Source organism: Camelus dromedarius, chromosome 2, assembly GCF_036321535.1.
Source record: "Camelus dromedarius isolate mCamDro1 chromosome 2, mCamDro1.pat, whole genome shotgun sequence".
Lineage (NCBI taxonomy): Eukaryota > Metazoa > Chordata > Mammalia > Artiodactyla > Camelidae > Camelus > Camelus dromedarius.
In genome coordinates, this window is record NC_087437.1 from 19,712,527 (window position 1) to 19,736,023 (window position 23,497).

Consider the following 23,497-nt stretch of genomic DNA (forward strand, 5'->3'; position numbering starts at 1 on the left):
GGGGAACATGAGCAATAAATGACTCCAGTTCTTCAAGAATCAGGTTTTCCATCCTTCTTTTAAAGTCAAGTATTTTCAGTGAAATTAAATTTAGGTCATGTAGCAAGCCTCAGTTTAATTTTCTTTTTAAAAATAAGTTTCCATCAGCTGGCATCATTTATTTATTTTCTCCATTTATCCAGTTTAAATAATTCAGAGGCGGTGTTTTGGTGCTTAATTGGGCAAGGCATTAATGACCCTGGTGAAAATGAGAGGGAATGGCTGTGTTTCTATCAGGTCCATGCCTGTTAGATTCTCTTTTCTGAAATGGGAGAGTTATTTATTTATTAAAAATTATTGACCCAAATAAATTGTCTGAGATTCATTACTGCATCACCAGGTGGGGCCCTGGGCTGGGAGCTTAAAGTGACCAATGCCTTATATCATCCTGTTCACCAATTTTGGAGAAAGGTCATGTAAAGGAACACACCCCAATAGTGAGTCAAGAATGAAGGGTGCAGCCTCAGCAAATTCAGAGATCTGTATCACTACTTTGGTGCCACTTAGTTATTTAAATGGTCATCATTCTTAAGTGATGGTGGGTAACAATTTTTAAAAAATTGAATTCCCAAAGCTGCCTCTTCTGATTTCAAACTATTTTTTGTTGCTCACTTATCCTCCATACTTCTCTCAAAACCATGATGTGTGGGAGAAAGATGGAATTTGGAATTAGGCAGGCATGAATTCATATTCTGTACAATTAGGTGAATGTGGATGCTACTCAACCTTTCTTTGGCAGTAATCTGGGGAAAATAACACCTGTTATTGCAAGGATTAAATGATGTATGGAATGCAAAACCCCCATTGCAAAGCCTGGCACCAAGTGAATGGGGGCCCATTAACTCTTGGGTTGCTTTAGGCATTTCTGCATCTGCAATGGCCCAGCACAAGCGGAGGGCGCAGCAGTGTTCCATACAGAAGACTTTCTCTCAAGCAACACAAGTCAGGGTTCTGACTGGCACTTCAGAGACTTGGGAAGTAGGGATGAAAGGGAGACGTTTTTATGTTTACTGAACAATGACTATGTGCCAGGCACCATGTTGAGTGTTTCCAATACATTTTCTCCTTTCCTTCTTGTAATGCCCATATGAAGTAGGTGTAATGCTCCTTATTAACCACCCCAAAAGAAAGTGGCCTAATGCAACAACCATTTATTATTTCTCATGAGTCAGCTGGGCAGCTCTGATGTGGGTCAGGCTTGGCTGGTATGGGCTGGGCTTGTTCATGTGTCTATGTTCAGCTGAGGGAGGTGGTCATTGGGTGACCACCCGGGACGGCCTTGGCTGGCTAGACAGCTCAGCTCTACTCCACGTGGTCTCCTCTCACCTTCCTGCAGGTTTTCCGGGGCTTCTTCTCGCCATGGTGGGAGGGGTCCAAGAGAGGAAGAGGAAACATGCACTTACTGTCTCACTGGCCAGAGCAAGGCACATGGTCAAGCTCTGAGCTGGGGGGCAGAGTACATCTAAAGGGGATGAATTCCGGGGGGACATGAACAAATAGGGGCCATTAGTGTGCTTTATCTTCCACGATAGGCACTGTTATTACCCCCATTGGTGGAGGAGGAGATGGAAGCTAGCAATGCTGTGCTTCTTGGTCACTGGCCTGCCCCCTGGTGTTTTTCTGTGCTGTGTTTTGTGTTGATCTACTTGGGGTGGGGATGCTTTCCAATCAGCTGTATTTCCTTCTTTCTCATTGTTTGGTCTGCATTTGAAATTTCACGTAAAATTCTTGGCACTAACCAGATGGTCTTAAAGGAACTCAGTAGAATGACCTCAAGGGACAGTGCAGCTAAGTTAGTAAGGTAAGTCTGCTTATTGGAAAATCAAGGGGAGGCAGATACGTAATTGGATGGAGCATAAATGGAAGAAAATGAGACAGATTTATATTTCTCCTCTATTTGCTGATGTCCGTGATCTTGCCTGTGTCAGCTTCCCCTTCTCCATGCCATCCTTTCCAGATCCTGACCTGAAGTCTGAAGAAGGCAAGAGCCTCTTGCTGGCCTGAGGCATTTATTAGTCCTTTGACCTTGGGCAAGGAAGTCACATAACTTCCGTGAGCCTCCCGGTCTGCTCCTGTGTGAAATGACAACAGCACAGATATTGGTTTTGTGCATTAAAGGAGATCTGCAGGTGAAGCACCCTGCCCAGGCTGAACCTCCCTGCAGCCACCAGGATTCATGGCTATACCCCAAGCACCTCTCGGTGCCTAGAAATGCAGAAAAGTCAGTCTGCACAACTGCAGCGGCTCCGGCTCCGGGTAAGCTGCCAGGGCAGTGCAGAGCTGCTGAGCAGCACAAGGGCTGTTAATGGATTTTATGGCTTTGTTGAGTACCCCAAACTACAGCTATTAATTATAGGATGCTGTTTAGACACCATTGTAACATATACATTTTGTTAATTGATTTGTATAGGCTCATATCTAGCAACATAAAGAATGTGCACGGCCATAACACTTACAAAGCATTGTAATTGCTTTTTACTGCCATCGCCGGCTTCTCAGGAACAAAGGCTTTGAGGAGAGGACAGAAAACTTTCCTTAGTCTTTTGGACCTCTAGTGTCTAATTTAGTGGCCCGTGGCAGGATGACACACTCTGTCTAGATGCTCAATAAACGTGTTGAATCAATGAATAAATAACTTTCGTTTGTTTCTATGTTTCTCTGTTTCCTTATCTATTCCTTGTGAACCCTGACCTGTGTGTGATATTGGCACTGCATGTAAGTATATGCAAATATGGTCAAGGATTTATTAGTTAATGTTTATGGAGTAGCTCGATGAACCTTGTGTGGCCTGGGGGTGGTGAGGGGCCGTCAAGAGTTCACAGCCCTTGCACTCGGGAAACTGACAATTACTCAATGGCATGAGGTGTTACGAGGCATGACGTCAGGTGGCTTGGTCTTAAGATACGTGGAGTGAACAGAAAGATGGTAACTTCTTGCCTGGCACCACACTGCAGGGAAGTTTCTGTCCCACTGTAGCCTTGTCAGGCCCAGCACACCCAAGTCTGCCTTTTGTGATCTGGTCCACCAGCCTCCACGATGGTGCAGAGTCCCGCCATTGCCATTGCCCTCCGGGTCCTTGGTGATTTACCCGGCTCCGCAACTCAGAGCAGAACTCGCGCTTTCCAACTCGAGCGTGTGCATGGCGCCCTCCCCAGACCAGGCGGCATAGAATTTCCAGAGACCCGGCCAAGGGCAGGACCCGCAGCAACGCCCGCCCGCCCCTCCGCACCGCTGTCAGCTCCAAGGGCGTGGCGGGGCACGGTGTCCTGCGTCCCTGCAGACGACGCTCAGGCCCCAGGTGACTTCTGAGCGAGCCAGCCACCCACTGAGAGCCGGAGCGGGGCCGCAGGGCCGGAGGGCTCCCGGTAGCCGCTCCCCGGATCCTCTGGGAACGGAGTCCCGCCTGGAGTAGGAGGAGTGGAGCAGAAGCGCCCAGGAGCTCGAGGACGGCGGAGGAAAGTTGGGGGTCGGGGCCGCGAAGCCGCGAGCGCAGAAGCCGCTGCCAGTGTCCGCGTCTCATTAATATGCAGGAGCCACCTCCCTCCTTCCGTGACGTCACGGGCCGTCCCGGGGTGAGCGCCGGAGCCGCTCGGGGTCCGCGCCAGTAAGCGCGGCTGCTGCTGGCGAGCGAGCGGCGCGGCGGCGGACACCGGAGGCCGAGCGCGGCGGCGCCCGAAACGCACCCAGCGGAAGGGCGAGGCTGCCCGCAGCCCGGCGGACAGCGGGAGGCGAGCCGACGCGGGGAGTAGGCGGCGGCGGCAGCTCGTTGGAAGTGGCGGTGGCGGCGGCGGCGGCGGCGGCGGCGGCGGCGGTGTCGAGGATGCTGACTGGGAGGCTGTGCTGGGTGCCGCTCCTGCTGGCGCTGGGCGTGGGGAGCGGCAGCGGCGGCGGCGGCGGGGGCAGCCCGCAGCGCCGCCTCCTCGCGGCTAAAGGTGGGTGCTGGGGAAGTTTCCTCGTCTCCGAGGAGGGAGGCAGGGAGAGCTTAGGGTGCAAGCTGTGGGGACTCAGGCTGACTCTGGATTTGCACAACCTCCCTCGCCACAGCTTTCCCGACCTCAGTGCGCCCGGGATCCCCGAAGTGAGCGCCCTGGACCAGAGAGGTTCCACATGCGGACGCTGGTCCATCCCTTTGGAGGGTTCCAGGGACCGAGGAGAGGGCGAGGTCTGGGGAGTCCGGACAACTTTGGGGGCTGTCTGCGCCGGAGTGGGGGCATAGTGGCTTCCGCCGGGGAACGGCTGGAGCAGGGCGCTGGCGCGGCACGGAGAGGCAGTTGCCTGCTCTTGCTGGGAGGGAGGGATTAGCGGCAGAGCCTTCAAAGAGGGGAGCAGGCTCGTCTCCCAGATAGAGGATGGGGTGGAAACTTAGGGGCTCCAGGGGAGGCCTTCTTGGCTGACCTCAGGCTCCCCCAGGGCGGCTATGGCTCCCCTGGGAACGCACGCCCTCCACGGGTGGGCCATGGAGCCCGGAAGAAGTGCGGGATGTGACGCTCCGCACAGCCTCTCCGACTCTGCTTCAGTACCCGAGCGCAGAGACGCCGAATCTGGTGACCTCCGTCCCCTCAACCCTATTAGTCTGGAGTTCTTGACCTTCCCCACTCCTCCTGCGCGGGAGGAAGCAAGATCCTGGTGAACGCCTGGAGCTGTCGGGAGACTGTAGGCTGGCTAGGCGAGCCACGGAATTTGACTGCTGCCTAGGAGCGCGGGGAGGAGCGCTGGGGTCGGGACGCCAGGAGGGCGGATCTGAAACTGAGGGTCACGTGCTTGCTGGACCGTGAGAGGAGAGGCCAGGGTAGAGCAGAGACTATGGTGGGTGGCGGTGGGTGGCGGTCGACGCTGCGGAAGCAGTGGCTGTTCTGGGCTGGAGCTCCCAGCTCAGTGATAACTTGTTGATTCTCTGCGCAATTGACTAGGAGGGCGTGCGCTTGGTTTAAGCTCTGTGGTCAAATCTTCCCGGTAACCAGCTGGGGGAGGAACGTGGTCACTGGCATGTTGTCTGACCCTCATCAGAGGACGGAGGAGTTTGCGCTTGTAGATTAAGAGGCCCACTATTAAAGGCAACCTGATTTGCACGCTGCCTTTGAACTGTAACTTACCCGTGGCTCAGGAGGGAATGTATACTATGTTTAATTACTCTTGGTGGGTGGGGAGAGTGCGAGGCAGACAGTTGACCTTCTCTGGACCTCGGAAATTCCTCTCCCGCAACTTGAGAGTGATACAATTGAGAAGAATACGAGACATTAGTTTTTGGTGACATTATTTTATAAGCACATCTTATTTCTTTTCAGCAATTCACCACCCCTACCCCCGCCACCTCCCCCACCTCTGTATCCTTGAGAGGTAGTTTCTTTTTGGGGAAGACAAAGAAAAACTGATTATGAAAATGTCTCAAACATGTGGCAAAGGTAAACGAATGTGGAAAGGAGTCGCTGATTGGTCCGAGAGACTGTTGTTTTGGTGAAAATAAGAATAAAAAACAATGAACTTCCAAACCTTTTTCTTTCCTGCCCAATATATAGACACTTCGTTAGACAGGCAGATGACATGTTTTTGAAGATTTTTTCCGTCGTTTGGTAGCAGAGCAAATGGTGTATGTATGAGCAGATGTCTACAAACGGGGAGGGGGGTGTTGCTCACAGCAAATGAAGAAAGGGGAAAACTCGTTTAGGAAGAAGACCTGGTGTGCTTGTGTGCACCATTGAGTTCCTAGGAAGAAATTGAAAGCTTGGTAGAGATAAGAGAAAGATTGAGAAGAAAAAAAAAAAAATCCAGGCTCTCAATGATTCACTTTTATATGAATAATTATGTGCATTTTAACCAAGACTTTCATCTTCCCTACTCAGAACATATTCATTTCGTGGTGAAAACAACCCATTTGTCTTTCTAATGTAAAAAGTTGATTGGCTCTGAGGAATGTAAGTTGCTGTCTGAATCCACCGCATTCTTTTTTCCTTTCCCTTTCCACCCAGTAGGGGGCGGCAAAGGGCGCTGTCAGCTCCATTTTTTTTTTTTAAAGACAAATGTGTAGTATTTGATCAAAACAGAGACATTTACTATGACACTTTAGTTGGTATTTACAGGACTTACTTTCCTTGTTACAATGCACATGCGTTTTATGTTTCCAAATTTCACATCATCTCTGAGGAGCACTGGAGATACTGAAGGGATGCTTCCTGGATGACACATCCTGCAACGACTTGGCCGTTTCTAAGGTTCGTGTGGTTATTATTCCCATCACTAAAAAGGAGAAAAGTCAGAACGGCATGCAAAGAAGATTGAACGAATTATAGCTTTCTTCTTCCATACAATTCTGTATTAATGTGTAGAGGAAAATTGGGAGTGTGGCGTCGAGCTGCCTGGCTGACTTCAATGCACCCTCCAGACAACTGTCTGGAAGCGCATCCTCCCGGCTTGGGCTGGTGTATGATGTCGTGTTTGTGGCACACAGCTGGTTCTGCCTTTGTGTTTTTTACTTCTTGTGGTAGGGAACCGAGCAGCCAATCCCCAGGAACTGTTTGAGGTTTTCACAGAATCACTGCACTTTTGGTGCAAACATAATCCCAACTTCAGAAATAATGCGGTGGCTAGGCAGTTATTATAACCTCTTACCTTTATTCTCCTGTATCTTGGCTATTCACAACAGACAAACAAAGCATCTCCTGAATGCCTTGAAAAGACCAGATTCTGTGCACATGTTTTATGAGCAAAGCTAGGAAGGTGTTGTGTGGACCCAAGGAGCCTCTGAAGCAGAGAATGATGTGTCACATCCAGAAGGAAAAAAGGCAATACAATGTAGACAAACATCTTAAGATTTGTGCTACATTTGGTGACATATCAGTGGTCTCAGGTCTTAAGGACCTGGTACACAAACCTTTTTCAGTTCTCAGCATCCAGGCACAGGGTGTTCAGGATGGTACCTGAGTATAGACTACCAGTAACAACTGAGGTGGTGCCCCCCTGTGTGCCCAGAGCCTGGCTCAGTGCCCTGGAGCATTCTTAGCAAATATAGGAAGACCGCCCCCCGTCCCATTCCCATTTCACTACTACCTTTCTTTGAGAGATTTGATTTAGCTGGACAAGATTTTTTGTCTTTAATGTGGACATTTTAAGAGAATGACAGCAGGCAGAGTTTGTGCCAAGCATAGTACTATGGTATGGGGGGTAGGAAGAGGGCTTGCGAGAGCAGCATTTGGTCATAGGGAGGTAAGAGAGCAGAACTGTAACAGTATATTTGTATAGCATGATATACTTGTAGTAATTGCAGATTGTGGAACCTCTCCTTAGTGTGTAACAGGCACTGCGCTAATAATTCCTTTACCTGATCTGTCTCTAAATTTTACAGCCTACGCAGGGCTGGTATTGGTTGCCTGCTTCACAGATGAAGAAACTAAGTCAGAGAGAGGGTAAATGACTTGCCAGGACCTCCAGTGGAGGATGTGACACTGGCGTGAGAATGAGAAGGGTCACCATGCCTAGTGCCCCCTGACAGTTCATCAGATAGTCTCCCCTTTGGTTTGAAGGGCAGATCTTCGACTACAGGGAAGACGACTGTATCTCTGACATCCCCAGGAGCCCCTGTGGTAGGGGGAGTCCAGGGCTGTTGTTTAAAGGGACCTGTTGGGAGGTGAGAGGAGTGGGCATTTCTCTCATCCATGGAAACCTGTGTTCTTGCTTCAAGCATCCTCCCTCTCACAGATTCACAAACCATCCTTACATATTCCAAAGTGCACACGCAGAACCTCCTGCAGGGCTGAAGGTGGTATGGAATTGTTATGATAACTGTCCCATTTCACCTCTGGGGAAATAGCATGTGTCTCCTAGGAGTGTGACAGTTACTTCCCCAACAACTAAAGTGCAAATGGCAAAAAGCTCTCAGCCCTGCGCCAGAGGGTGCACTCTGACCTACACTTACCCGGAAGCACCTGTGGTTCCTGGACCAGGATGTGCTTGCTCCTGCCCTGGGCCCTTTGGGCTATGTCTTCAGGCTAGAAGGCTGCCTTCCTCAGCCTAATTTCTTCTGTGACTCAAGACACCACCAGGTGTGGACATGGTCTCACCTGGGAGCCTACCCCGACTGGTCCCCAGGCTGGTCCCTCAGGCTGTGGCTCTCACTCTGGGGCACCTGTGCTCCCTGTCTGGCTCCAGCATTGCCCTGTAAGCTCTGAGGGCTGGACTCTCATCCTGATTCTCCCTGCATCTCCAAGGCCACCCTGCTGCTTGGCCTCCGGATGTGAGCTGAGCAGTCAGTAATGACTGGCTTACTGAATCCACCTGTTTGCTGTTGTGATCCTATTGTTTCTTGGCATAGATAGTTTAAATGTTTTCTCTTGTCCTATAGGAAGTAAAATTTGGGCTTAGTAGCCAGACAAACCTGGGTTCCAATCCTGGCCCTGCTGATTCCTAGCTACATAATCTTGGGCCAATTAGTTAATCCCTTTGTGCCTCAGTTTCCTTATCTATAAAATGGGGATACAAAGATCTACCTTGCCAAGTGGTTGTCAGGAATAGTGTTTAGAAATCACTTAGCCTAGTTCATGGCTTGTAACAGCACTAAATACACAGTGACTAATTACTGATGGTTTAAACACTGGTTCTAGCATCTGAAATTTGGTGGCATTCTCCTTTTCTGACTGAGCTCTTGGCAGTTCAATAGCTTTGTTCATACCTTCCCTCTGTTCAAACTCTGTTCTCTCTGTATGTGCATATGTGTGGACGTAATCATATATAAAGACATACACGCACAGAGAGACATTTGGCTTGAATTGTGAAAACATCTGATTCTTTGAATGCCTTCGAGGCCAGGACCCCTGTCTCATTCATCTCCAAATCCCTGCCACTTAATGCAGGGCCAGTCCTGAGGAAGGACTCAGGATTGCGTGCTATCTATATAAATACATGTTCCTATGTGTCAGTGCTGAAGGTGTGCGGTACTGGTCTCTGGAAGAAGAGCTTTATTGCTGTGATCTGGGTTGTAAGGAGAACCCTGACCAGTGAGCTTTTCCTTCCAGCTCTGCTATCCCGGGAAGCAGAGAGGCTTTTTTTTTTTTTTTTTTTTTGCTTAAGACACCGGCAACCTCTGTGGGGATGATGCGTGTTTCTGTGGAAAGGGGGTAACTGAAGCTGCGATAACCAAATGACAGCTTGAGACAGAAGGTTATTGTATTATTTGTTAGCTAGCCCACCACTGTTGGGACCCAGTGGAAATGGTTTCATTGGAATGGTGGGTTTGCGGATGGACCATGAGAGGACTGAGCTGGGGGAGGAGTGCTGAGCTGAAGACATTGGCCTGGAATAGAACAGAAGTTCACCATCTTCATCAGCTGGGGCTATGGTAACAAAAATGCTGTAGATTGGGTGGCTTATAAGCAACAGACATTGATTTCTACGGTTCTAAAGGATGAAGTCCAAGGTCAGGGTGCCAGCATGATTGGGTTTTGGTGAGAGCTCTCTTCTGGGTTGCCGACTTACTGTGCCCTTATGCGTGGCGTGCAGGGGGAGGAGGCAAGCTCTCTCTCGACTCTTATAAAGGCACTAATCCCATTCATGAGGGTTCCACCCTTATGACCTCTTCTAATCCTAATGTGCTGTGATTTGGGTTATAAGGAGAGGTTCTCCCAGAGGCCCTGCCTTCTAATACCATCACATTGGGAGTAGGGTTTCAATATATGAATTCTGGGGGAACACAAACATCCACAACAGTCAGGCTGTGAGCTTTGGGGGAGCAACAGGCAGAAGGCAGGAGAGGGCACTAGTCAGAGGAGGATGCCTGGGGTGAGAGGCCAAACCAAACGTGCTTCCTGCCTTATCAGCCAACAGCTAGCTATTTCTGAGTCTCCTGTTATTCTCTGTGAGAGGAACAAAAAGATAAAACAAATTTCAGATATCAAAGAGCTCACACTCTGTCTAGGGCAAGCGTCACACATGACACAAGCTATTGGAGAACTTGATAGCTTATGAGGAAAGGGTAGATTGCGCATTAAAGATCCCAAAGAAGTCTTGTAGGAAAGGCAAACATTGACAAGGATAGGAGAAGCCAGGAAAGATTTATGGGGAAAAGGAAAAGGGTCTTGATGGGTGAGTGGGCATTAGGTAAGCAGATGGTGGGGGCGGCAGGACAGGTAATGCAAGGTAAGAATGCCTATGGTTGGTACACAGGCTGGAGTGAGGAGGGAGCTCGGCCCTGGACAAATGTATTTGTGCATACAGATTACAGAGCTAATAAGAGTGGATGTTTACTGAATGCATACTGAGTGCCAGGCACTATTTTAAGCACTTTGCATGTGTCAGTTGGTTTGATCTAGCTCCAGTTGGTCTGATCTACCTATGATGCGGGTAGAATTACTATCCCATCCTTACAGAGGAGAAAACTGAGGCCCAGAGAAGGAAAGTAACTTGCCCGTGGTCTCATACCTTAGAGACAGTGGAACTGAGATTTGAACCCAGAACAGTGTGGGAGACGTGGATTTCCCACACTGCACGGGCTTTCCTGGCAGAGTGATGTGTTGTCTGCTCGAGGAAGGCTCTGAGTGGGGCCAGAGACACTCTTCTGCCCCGGGAGGCATCTCGTCACTTTCTGAGAACATTTGGATTTCACTCCAAAATTGCTGAAAGAACCAGCTTCTCGGGACACTTCACTGTCTGATTCACTTCTCCATCAGGAATGAGCATGACCTCTCTCTTCTTGTCTAGGCAGCTGGAAGCCTTCCTCACCTCCCATCTGCCTGGCCTCAAACAGAAAGGGCAGCTGTCTGCATTGCATGGTCCTAGACGTGCTTGGAGGGCTCTCCTGCTCCAGGAAGACCTCCCAGCCGTCATCATTTGGGTTAAACATAGCCCTTCTCTGACTCCTTTTTTTTAAGTAGCTACCACAAACACTCACAAGTGTATTAGATGTACTTGAAGCCCGGTCCCTGGGGAGAATGAGGAGGGGATGCTGAACGGTGAGCGTGGCAAGGGTGGAAGGAGATGGCATAGGTGGAGTAGCAGCGATCTGACTGCTTGTAAGGCCACCTTTTGCACTATTTTATATATGTCAATTGTCTTTTTCACAAACACCCATTTTATAGGTTGGTATATGAACACCGTAGGGCATGTAGCAGCAGAGCCGGGAATCAGACCAAGGGGTCAGGCTGCTTGCAGTTGGTTTTAATCCTGCACCAGGGAGATATCTTGGGTCATGTCACCTGAAGCCACTCCTTGGTGGTTTTTCTAATCTTCAGAACAGGCACTTGTCTCCAGTACTTTCTCAAGACCTTGCTTGTCCCTAGCTCACATGAGTCCTCACCAGGGCCATCTCTTTTCTCCTAGCTCATCTTGAGCCCCGCTCAGAGGTCCACTCAATGTCTGTCCCTCTAGGATGCCCTGGGGCACCACCAGCCCCACTAGCACCAACCCAGCCTCTCATCTTCCCTCCAGGAGTCTGCTGCTGGCTCTGTGGCCTCTATTTGGGTGAAAGGTAAAGACCCACACACTCACCAAAGCCAGAGCCCGGAGTCCTCCAGCACTCCTAGCTCTCCTCTTCCGTCATTACCCACCCCTCGTCGTGTCCAGTTTGCCCTGCCCATAAAGACCTAGAGCCTTCCCACTGCCCTCCATGCCCATTGCTACTGCCTTATTCAAAATCTCTTCCTCATCCCATCCCTCACACTGCAGCCAGGATGGATGGCATGAGCCCCAGTCCCACCAGGCCCATGAGAAATTCCATCCCAGTCATCATGAATTCCAAACTTCACCATCCATGCTAGGGTCTGATAGGGTCCCAGGATTTTGAGAATAGCGTAACACTCTTGAAATTGCCTCCAGTTTCCACCCCTCACAGGTTCGCCTTGTGATGCTCTTTGTCTGAAAAGCATGGCCTCGTGATGTCCCAGGCTGACTACTTCCACAGGCAGCAGAATCTTTGCTGCCACTGGGGCTTCAGCGCCTGAAGTCCAATCCTCACATGACAGTTCGGAGCCACTGCCCCGGGGGTGCTGTGGGGATCAGAGCTGGAACAGGCCACCTGGATGAAACCAGTCCTCCTCCCACCTTCCCCCTCTCCCATCCCTACCCTAACCCCTTCACGGGGCTCAGGCATTCATAGAGCAAAGGCCTGGGCACCAAGTACTGCGGAGAACTTCTGCCTTCGCCCTTGCAACCCAAGCCTGCTCTGAAGCCAGGATGCTCAGGGGCTTAGTTACCTTCTTAGAACAGAGAGCCTCATCCCTGATGACAAATCCCAGCCATCTCAAGACAGATCCAAACTCTCCAACCTCACATAAAAGTCTGTTGATGATTTTTTCCCCTCACTTCTCATCTGGCCTCCTCTTCCCTTGGTGAACTTTCCAGTAGATTCCAGGTAGTAAGTACTGTCATCTATCAAGACCTTACTGTGTGCCAGGTGCTGTTCTGAGTGCTTTATAGATATTAATACTCATTTGGGGGGCAGAAGAAGGAAGGATAAATTAGGAGCCTGGGATTAACAGGTATACACTACTGCATAGGAAATAGATAAACAACAAGGACCTACTGTATAGTGCAGGGAACTATATGCAATATCTTGTAATAACCTATGATGGAAAAGAATCTGAAAAAGTACGTATATATGTATATAAGTAACTGAATCACCATGCTGCACACCTGAAACTAACACAACATTGTAAATCAAGTATACTTAAAAAAATCCTCATTCAACCCTTCAGCTGCTCAGTCTGGTGTGTGCTTTTACTATCCCCGTTGTACAGGTGAGGAAACTGAGGCCAGGCAGGTTAAGCTATTTACCCAGTTCACTCACCTAGCAAAACAGTAGAGCTGGGATTAGAACGGACAAGGTCCAGTTTTGGAGACTACTCTCTTATCCACTGTGTCAGTGATTCAACTCTGGATGCACAGTCAATCCACTTGAGAAACTTAAAATAACATGGATGTCTAGACCCCACCTGCAGAGATGCTGATGTCATCACTCTAGGCTAGGACCTGGGATTTTGTCTAAAGCTCTCAGGTGTTTCTGAAGCCCAGCCAAGGTTGAGAAGGGCACCCCAACCCCATCCCGATGGCTGACAGTTCCCTAGGGAATGCTTCATTTCTTTGCACGGGTTGCTCCTGGGGTGGGGGCCTTGTCCCTTTTTATTTCACCACCTCTAGTTGCCCCCATCAAAGTGCCTGTTGTCTCTCTGTCTCCCCAGGCAGACTGTGAGCCCCTTAAGGGGGAAGCATCCTGCTTACCTCTGTGGGACCAGTGCCCAGCACTATCCAAGGTCCAGAGTGAAGGCTGGGTGTTGAGGGAGTGGCTGTATGCCAGGACGATGCCACCCACGCTGCTGCCCTTGCACACTTCTCCCAGTCAGGGCCACTCCCTGCCTTTGGTCACTGGTAAGAACTACACATTGGACCTCTCCCCTTTAGGTAGCTGACTCTCCTTCCAAACCAATTACAGCATTCATTTTGTAAAGGTTGGAAACACTCAGTTCTGCAGATGAGCTGGGAGAACAAAATGTGGGAAGGAGTCAGGTCCAGCAGAGGCCACAGGAACTGTCACTGAGAAAAGCCACAGATGCCACTGTCATTGCTTCTAAAAATGCTTAATTAGCTGAAATTTAACTTAAATTTTGCTGATTTAAAAAAAAATACCACACATCATTTTTGTGACTTTCTGTCGCTGCATTTCTGTGATGTCTGTTGTATTATATAGTTAAACAAATCTGCAGTTTTCAAAGAAATCTGACAAGGAAATTGTGGTGGAGAAGGAAGAAAAGGCATGGTCTCCAGGTCACGTGACTTGGATCCACTGATGAGTGTGAGTCTCGGGGCAAATCACTCTGCCCTCTGGGATCTGCTTTTCCCCAAGCAGAAAGGACACGGGGGCACCTCCCTCCTCTGCTCAAGAAAGTTCTGAGTATTCATGTGCAAGCGGCTCTGAACGCCTTTGGAAGGATAAAGTCCCTAAGAAAATAAGGCAATCAGATGTAAGAAATTTGTTTGGAGAATTCAGGACTCAAACCCCCCAAACAAAACACTACATCCTTCTGGGTTTATACTGTCTTACCAATTTAATTAATGATATTTTCAGGAGAAGCCTGAATTTAGCATTAAAGCCCTTCCCAGTCCTTTGATATAAGGCCTGTGTGTGTCACACGGGGGGGTGGTCACCGTGGTTACACCAGGGAGGCAGCAGCTGCAGGGACATAAATTTTCAGGGAAGAACCAGTCAAAACTGTTAATATTATGTCAAGTTGATGTGTCGTTTTCCAATTTGCATGGATAACTGCATTGCAGCAAATTAATTAAAACAGATAAATGTTAATCTAATTCATGTCTCCTTATAATTAATGAAATATAACCATTATGGGGGTATTTGATTTATTATTTTAATTTATAAAATGCTGAATTCTCCTATAAAGTTAGCTACAGAAATAGGAGAAGCCAACCCATATATAGCATTAGGACAAATAATCACATTTCTATAAATTAATCACTCTCTAAAAGGATATAGTTCATTAACACCATGAACTGAAAGTGTTAGATGTAAATTCGATTAACCTTTTTAGTGACACTTCCATTTATATTGCGTATTCTCTTCAAACTCTAAGCACTTTACATATATTAATTCAATTAACCCTCCCCAGACCCTTATTAAGTAAGTACATATATCAAAGTTGGAAGGGAGGAGAAATGAAACCCTTCAAAAATATTGAAGTCTGGGTCTTAAGATGCATTATTTACGACTTTCTCTGCAGCAGGACGGTTTACCCTGGACTTCTGTAGCTGGAGAACACAGGTGGGGAGACAGGCTCCCTCGTGCTGTCAGGAAACACTACCCGATGCTCAGGCCCAGTGCTTTAAGGAAACGTCTGCTTCATTTCACAGAATGTACCCCGGCAGCCCTGGGTCTGGCTGTGGGCAGGGCATCCCCAAGTGAGTGTGGGTGATGGGTGCTCAGTGCTCCACTGGCGTTTCCAGAGGGTCCTCTTCCTCTGGGCCGGCTGCTCCTCCTTTCCCTCCCTGCACTTGACCGTCTGGACACTGAGAACAAGCCGGTGAACAAGCCCTTTGGAGGCTGACCGGAGAAAAAACACGGAGGGCCAGGGAGATGGGGATGGGGCCTTACGTCTTCATCTGGGGTCTCTGTTGGGGCCTGCCTGAAATGGGGGCCGAGACCGCTGTCCCTTTACCTGCTGGGATGGAGAGTGAAGCCCTGAGAGAGGAAGGAGTTGCTCCCCATCTAGCTGGAAGCCTGCTTCTCAAGGAGTTTCCTGAGTGAGGGATGGGGCTTCTCCAGCAGCTTGTCCCCAGGAACGCCTGGTTGGTCTCCTTTGGGAGCCATGCCTGTTTGCAAGACTTACTGTCATTGCCCCCTGGCACGTGCGCCCAGGGGACAGGAAGGCAGGCTTTTCATTACAGAAGCTTATGAAGAATCAGGGGAGGAGACCCCGTAAGAATTTCTCTAGCTTGATTGGATGTGTGTTTAGTGGTTTGAGTTTCTGAATGTTTATTTTTGCAACTCTTTCTGCTCCTTCAAGTTCTCCAACCCACAGGTGCTCTCCTAGGGACAGATGTTCAGTATATTCCACAAACCCTTTGAAATGCAGTGTGTTTCAGATAATAGTCTGCCCTGTAGGTGATGGTTCCAAACCTACCAAGGGTAATGTTAACCCAAAGGAGCACATCCCTAGTATTTAGACGTGAACTAGGATGTAGGAGAACAGTTTGGGAAGGTGGGGAGTCTTCTCTGCTTCTGGAGTTAGAAGACCACTTACTCTGATGTTCCAAGTCGTCAGGTAAGGACAGTTTAAGCCCACACAGTCCTGGAATCTCAGTTCGGTGTGCTCTGCCAGCACTTCTGGCACCCTTGTCTGCTGCAGAATGCTCCAAATTCTTTCTTCCAGACCCTGTATGGGAGGGCTTAAGAATCAGGGCTTAGAGCCAAGAACTAAAAGACAAGCCATCACACTCAGGAGACTCACAGAAATGCTGGGGAATGAGAGAAAATACTGAGTTTGCAGTTCATGGTATTTTAAGAGTTTCCTTCCTTCCTTCGTTCCTTCCTTCCTTCCTTCTTTCCTTCCTTCCTTCCTTCCTTCCTTCCTTCCTTCCTTCCTTCCTTCCTTCCTTCCTTCCTTCCTTCCTTCCTTCCTTCCTTCTTTCCTTCCTTCCTTCCTCCCTCCCTCCCTCCCTCCCTTCCTTCCTCTCCCTTTCTTGTGTGTTTTTGTTTGTTTGTAGGAAGGTGTGCGGTCCTTTGGAGCAGGAGAAAAGCCTAAAAGCATTTATAATCAGAGTAAAAAGAATTCCACATTCAAGACCTAGATTTCACTTTCTTTTTGTTGGTTATTTTTTTCTCCAAAAGAAAACCAATTCTTTTGACTTTATTGCATCATCGTCAGAAATATCAAGATGCTTGTATCTTGTTTATTAATTTTAAAATGATGTTTAAGATGTTTTGGTGATTTACTCTTCTTTTCATTAGCGGTCATGAGGAAGGCATTTTTTTTTAAAACTGGAACTTGCATCTTTTTCCTCTTGAGCAACCCCCTGCCTCCTATTTACCCTAGTCTCCCAGTAGTTACATTCCAGTCCTCTTATGTGAAGGAACTCAGGTCAGACCAGCCAAGAATCTTGGCTTGAAGGTGGAGTTTTCCTTTTAGATGTGTCCCATCTCTTGTCCCGGAGCTCACGAGGGAGAAGGGAAGGGCTGACTGAACTGCTGGGCCACCTTCAGCTTCCTTCTCATCCACTGTCTCCCCTCATGCAGTGTCTCTTCCTGCTCCCCTGTTTCCTCCAGGATCTCTCTCAAGACCTTTGGGAGGTGGGGTGTGGCTGCTCCCTGGAAGTCACTCCTTAAAATGCTACTAATAATGGTGAGAATCGTCATCATCCTGCTCTCACAATTTGTTTTCTCTGTCCAATGGGAAATGTGATTAGAAGCTTCTTGAGAAAACTTTGCTACTTCTATTGATCAGAGTCACCTAATCTTACGGAAGATGGAGGGCTCTCTAGGCAGCCACAGCTTTGAAACAAGTCACCTCATTCGCACTTACAACCAAATGGGCTCCATTTGAGGAAATCTGGAGCTGCCCCTGCCTCAAGTCTACAGGACACGGTGCCCTAGTCCTCTACTTCTGTCTTCTTATCAGAGAGGAAACACTCTGACTTCTCTGTAAACTAAGGTAAAGGGACACGATGCATGATCTCATTTGGCCATGTTTGCATTTAGAAAGAGAGGGCACTGCTCAACCCATAGGGTTAAGCCTTTGCACACTGGTGGCATTTTGGGCAACATGACAAGCTGTCTGGAAGGCATTGGGGGGGGCGTATGAGACAGATGGGTCTCTGTCATGACATTCAACCCATATTAGAATGGTATTAGCTCCTGTGCCCAAATTGTGGAGGTCCTCCAGGGTTGAGTCTATGTGAGGCACCTACTGTCATCTAAAAGCTGGCAGTGGCTGACTATAGATCCTTAGGAAGCTGGGCTTCTGCTCCTGCTGACTGCTGGCTCTGGTGGGTCCTGAGTGTCTTTTCACTCTTGGGTCCTGACATTGAGACAACCTAGTTATTGGTGTGGATGTCTTCTGTGGCTGTGGGTGCAGATGTGCACTTGGACAACCTCTGTCCCCAGAACCAAAGCAGCCTTGATTTCTGGGGACCTTGAGCCCTGTAATCCTCAGCCAAGCCACCTGAGCATCTAAGGAGGCATCCCAAGAGGCAAGGGGGAGGGGATCGCCGTCCACTGTAGTGCAAGAGCCTTGGGTGTGCAGACTGGCGGTGCTCAGACCCAGCCACAGAAGCACTGCCTGGATACGGACACCCAGCTCAGCATGTCTCCTCCGTTAACCACAAGGACGCACGTGGTTCTCCAGCTTGATGGCATCTGCTTAAAGGCAGGGCAGGGCTTCTCCGGAGCGGCGCCCAGCACGCCTGACTCAGCAGTCTGTAGGACACTGGTCCTGCTCTGTCTCTTGTTCTGAGTGTGTTCTTCAGCGTCCTGGGATATTCTTGTTTCTGGTCCTTGCTTCTTGTGGCAGGCTCTATACCCCTGACTCTTGTCTTTCTACTGCAGCCAGCTCAGTGCAGGGGACCAGGGATGCAGAGGCAGGGGCCTCCCTGCTCAGAGAGCATGTGGTCGCTTGGATTCCCCTTGCCTGACTATACCTCTTCACCCCACCAGCTGATGGGCTGATCCCTCTTCAATCCAATGCTACGCAACCCTTGGTGGAACTTCCAAACACACACACTCCATTGGTCACTCCCTGCTCAGAATTCCTCTGTGTTGCTTCATTTCAGGATAAAGTCCTTGGCGTATCACAGAAGGCCCTTAGTTGTTGCCCACGTGTCACTGGGCTTGAAGGTGAGCTCATGTAAGCAGAGCCCAGCACTCAGCACAGTGCCCGAGCCACCGAATGAGCGAATCCTCTCTCCACGCTTCATCCTCATGCTTCACCCTGACTCATGAAGGATCCCCGTTCCCGGCTGTTTGGGCCTTCTTGTGACTCTGCACATCCAGCTCCTGCCCCTTCTGCTTTTGCCTTGCCTGGCAGCCTCTTCTGGGATCCATCCTTGGGCAGCCCCAAGAGGTATTTTTACCCACTGCCGCCATTCCATGGCTCATATATGGACCTCTATGGTGCAGCTTACCAGCTTGCCCCCTGCCCACCTGCTGGATCCTCACTAAACTGCCTGATCCTTTTTTTTTTTTTAACCTGTCTGACCGTTGAGGTCAGAGTCTGTGACATCCTCATTCTGTGTCCCCAGAAGGTTAGGGTCTCGCACAGGGTCTCGCCCAGGGTGTGGGATGGCTGGAGTTCCCTAGAACCCAGCTTATTGCCTTGTGGGGATGGGATGGAGTTTCCCTTGATTCCTCTTTCTCCTTTATCCCCCTGGGTCCCCAGTGCCCATCTTCCCAGTGCAAGCCCACCAGAGTAGGGCTTGTGGAGTAGGAGGATTCAGTTAGGAAGGTCAGCATCGTGGGCTGGGCGCTGGCTATCATGAGCTGGAGCATTTAGAGATGGGGAGATGGAGCCAGGCTGGGGGCACATGACACGTTGTGGGTGAGACAAGTTAGGGACTGGGAGGTTAGATGGCTCAGGGCCTTGAACCTCTGAGGCTGATGATTTCTGGGGCCATTTCCTGAGTGTACATCCTTCCGGGATAATTAATGTAAATTAACTTTCCCATCAATAAAAAAGCCTAGTCACAAGCTCCCTCTTTAATCTGTAGCACTGAATACCACCTATTTGGGAGAACATCTTCTGTCACAGCGCTGATGAGAACTAAATTGTAACCATCGGTTGTTGCGGGTCTAATGCTCTGCTGGGTTCACTCACCCCGGTCTTTCTGCAGATCCTCCTTGCATCCACTTCAACCCCAGATTGTAGAAATTCTACTTGTCTAAAGCATGTCTCCTTTTCCAAACAAGTCATTAAAAGTGATTTGCAAAAACAATAAAATAAAATAAAATAAAATAAAATAAAATAAAATAAAATAAAATAAAATAAAATAAAATAAGGAAAAAGTGATTTACAGCTTGTGATATCGCATGTAGATGAAGAAGCAAGGATGAGATTTTTAGCTGGAACAGCTTTGTTATCAGTTGGAGTGAGATGACCACATGTGATGAGGCTCTTGGAGCTCTCCCACCCCAGCTAGGGACACAGGTGGGCAGAAACAGGTGCCGACTTCTGGCTGCTCTGAGATTCCCAGACTGTGTACATAGTCCCCCCAAAATGAGCAAATGGGCATCCTTCAAAGTCAAAACATTTACTTCTGGATCTAAGGAGATGCTGGTTCAGCTCTGAGTGTTAAAGCTTTGACACTGTGCACAGGGAAACATCACCTCCATCCAAACCCAAAGCCAGAACTTCTGAGGCTGGTGTTGGGAGGGAGGCTTCTGGGGGTTGTGCGCTCTGCAGGGGGATGTGGGGCTGGTGGCAAACAACCCTGTCTCTGACCCTAAAGCCCCCCTTCTCCTTGAGGCAGGAGTTTTCCTGTAGATTATGCTGCTGCTCCCTACCTGGGCTGGGGCAGTGGCCCTGACAGGACAGAGCTGCCTGCTTCCCGTAACTCTGGCTCAAGTGGGAACAACATTTCCCTTTAGGTATCAAGGCTAGAGCTTGGGCCCAACAGGGTTTGGCTGAAGGCTCAGGGTTCACAACAGAGAAATAAACAGAAAGGATCATGAATCTAGACCACCAGTTTGCATTTCTTCAGTACCACTGGTTCCTTTTCACAGCAAATATTTTGTAGTGCCCCCACTATTATCCTGAAATGAAATTTGCCGATGTTATTGCTTGCTTGTATATGTACCATAACAAATCAGTGTAATGCCTTAACTGAAATATACAGGAACTAAAAGGAAAATAATGTACAATAAAATGGCAGGTAATGCTTGCGCCCAACTATACTAGAGGAAGTAGTGAATGAGATGCTTGCTCAATTCCACAGTGACAAATGCAGGTGGATCAATGTGTTTATATCATCAGATCAAATATCACGGTCAGTCTTGGGGTGCTGTTAAGAAATGAAATACTTCCGGTGAAGTTCTGAACAAGACAAAGTACACTCTGGCCTTAATTCAAAGGATGATTGCATTCCTGAGAAACTTGGGGTTTATTAAAGCTACACAAAGACTATTTGGCTGACTCATTTGAGTGCCATTAGTATAAGGAAGAGAACTATGGCACTCTAGATGGTGTGCTGGGGGATGCTCAGGCTGAGAGGTGCCTGGAGGATACACCCCCAATGCTTACACATGCACACGCATGCACGCGCACACACACGCGCACACACACACACACACACACCCTGACTCCTAAGTTCCTGCTTCTAAGAGGTACCAAAGCTGGATCCTATATGTACTTGCAGGTGAAATTGCCTTGAAAGGTAGACAGATTCTGAAACTGTAGTCTTTCTGGGGACCTTCTGGGGTAAAAGGGAAAATGCCACCAGCTGGTGGACAGCTGAAAGAGATTGTCCTATTTCACACCTGAAGAATAAGGCGTTCCTGGGGGCAGGTTGGAAGACCACATTGAGCCCATAAGCCATGTGCTGGAGCATCACTTAGATCAGCGGAAGAGAGGACCACACCTTTGCCTGGTTAAGTATGGAGACGTGGCTTGCTTTCTCCTCTCTTGCTTCTCTCTTTCACAAGCAGAAGAATAGGGTGGAGGTGACGGGGAGAGAGCAGACCACACTGGGCCCCTCCTTCAGGAGACTTTGGAGTGCTTTGCCTTTGTGGGAGGAGCAGATCTTTGGATCAGATAGGAGACTGGAGTTTAAAAATGAATTGGATTGACTCTAAGTAATAGAATGAAAAGCTGTAGAATTGGGCAGGACTATCTTTAAGGCAGTTGTCGTCCACTGAGAAGGGAGAACGTGGCCCAGTCCTGTGGGGGGCAAAAAAAACAGCATTTTATGTTTATATCCAGATGGAGTAAATGCTAACAAACTGGCTATATTATTTATTATGGTCAATACTGATATTTCAGAGATAAAACACTGTTCTCTTGGGTAGGAAATTCTTCCTTAGTGTTCTCATTGATAATTTAGAGGAATGAGGGTTTGTATTTTGTAATTAATCCTTAAGTTCTGTTTGTTTTTTCTCCCTTCACATAAGCTTGAGGTGTTACTAAGAGAGACTGAATTGCCAACGAGAGTTCAGCAATTTTGAGATGAAAGTGCATTTTAATATTTTGATTTAATGGGAAATGGTATATCCCCTTAATAAGTAGTTCAGTGACATTTGGTAGTTCTATAATATTTGACTTGGGGTTGAGTTTATAAAAATTTCAGCTCAACAGTAACTTCAGGGCTCTCAGGGATGTATGTATTTCGGAAATGAGAAGACCCGGTTGACATTCTGATTCTAAAATCAACATAATCTCTTATGCGTCACCATATTTTCAATTATAATGGACGATGGGCCTCGCATTTAAAAGCGCTTTCCCTGCAAACTCCCAAACAGACCCAGCTTGTGTGGAATAAGGAGGAGGCTTGGGTGGGAGGGAAGGTTCTCACGCCCACCCTTCCAACTTAGCAAACTAAAATGCCTCCTCCTCCGAGACGAGACTGCTTTGGTTTATCCCTCCCTACACGGGTTCCTTGGGGATTTTTTTAGAAAGTGGAATCTTTTTTAACTTCTTGGGAAATTTACATCCTGAGTCATCTGAAATAGCTGAACTTGGGAAAGGGGAAATCATGGCAGGAAAAGCCTGAGGTTGTACGAAATACCTCTAACAGCCAGACAAAAGTGTTTCTGACAAGATTTGGGGAGTGAAACAGATGTCCGCGGCATGGCGTTCTAGTATCTTGTGGGCATTTCAGGATGCTTCAGAACTTCTCTATGTTTGTTTCTTATTTCAGCATCGGCTCACTCTCCAAGGGAAAAAATGCCCTAGATGGAGTCTCTCAAGTCCCCGATACGCCACTCTCAGGCAGCAATTAAGGTCAGGGGTTACACTCAGGCAGTCCTAGGATGCAGTGGAATACTGTGGTTTTTAAATTTTTATTTATTTATTTATTAAAAAACCACAATTTTTGTAACCAATGGAGGCAAATTTTATACATCATAAAAATCACCTATTTCAAGTATACATTTCAGTGATCTTCAGAATAAATTTACCAAATGGTGCAACTGTCATCATAAATCAGTTTTAAAATATTTCTAATACCCCCATTAGAGCTCTCATGCCTATTCGCCCCACCTCTTTTTTTTTTTTTTTTTTTTTTTTTGCCAGGAGGCTCAAGGGCAGACCTCTCTACACCAGAGAGTGGTCATAAAACCAGATCTCTCTTCTACCTATAATCCCTCAAAGAAGGGGAGGGGCCGGCTCTTTTCCCCATCTACCCTGTTCTGCTGGACTAGGGAAATAGAACAGCTATCCAGCTAGGTGGCACCTGCTACCAGTGGCTTAGAATTAGAGGCCTCCTCCCCAGAGTGGATGTGAACTCCAGGTTGGCCTTATAGCAGGTCTTGACCCCCTCTCCAGCATACATTGTCAGCAGACTCAATACGATGCAGCCTGGATAGAGATTAGTCAGTAGCCATGAGGGTGTGTGTGTTTGGGGGGATTTGTGTGGCCATAGAGGGTGCCCTGCCCACCTTCCCTCTGCTCCTGCTATTTTCATGGATTCTGGCCCAACTTCTGGCACTAGTGGCCCTTTGTTTGTGAGCTCTCTCTGGCCATGAGAGCCCTCTCTGCCTGTGTGTGTGTGCCAGGTCAGAAGACCTAGGGAATTAACACCCCCAGGTCCTACACCCATGACTGACAGGAGTTGGTGGATCAGTACCCCCACTCCCTCGTCCCTCAGGTGGGAGAACATCGCAGCCTTTTACATAGTCCTCTAGGGGTCCCCCCAGGTCTGGCCTCTATTCACCCACAGTTTCCACCCTTTGTTCCTGAGTCACTTACCCTTTCCTCTGCTGGTCTTTCCTGAGATCACCTCCCAGATAAAACACCTGCACTCAAATCCTTGTCTCAGGTGGGGCCTG

General features: G+C 48.4%; 1 protein-coding gene across 3 annotated transcripts in view; it reads left to right on the top strand.

Annotated features, from left to right (window-relative positions):
• Positions 1-3,663: 3,663 nt before the first annotated feature.
• The window catches only part of CLSTN2 (calsyntenin 2), a 592,242-nt gene continuing 572,408 nt past the window's right edge, over positions 3,664-23,497 (top strand). For 2 of the 3 annotated variants that reach the window (XM_010976786.3, XM_064491596.1), the window contains exon 1: positions 3,667-3,971. In XM_010976786.3, coding sequence (XP_010975088.3) covers positions 3,860-3,971 — 112 coding nt within the window. In that variant the 5' untranslated portion in view covers positions 3,667-3,859. Of the gene's footprint in view, positions 3,972-23,497 lie in introns of all 3 variants that reach the window. The other variant, XM_064491598.1, reaches the window with a different exon arrangement.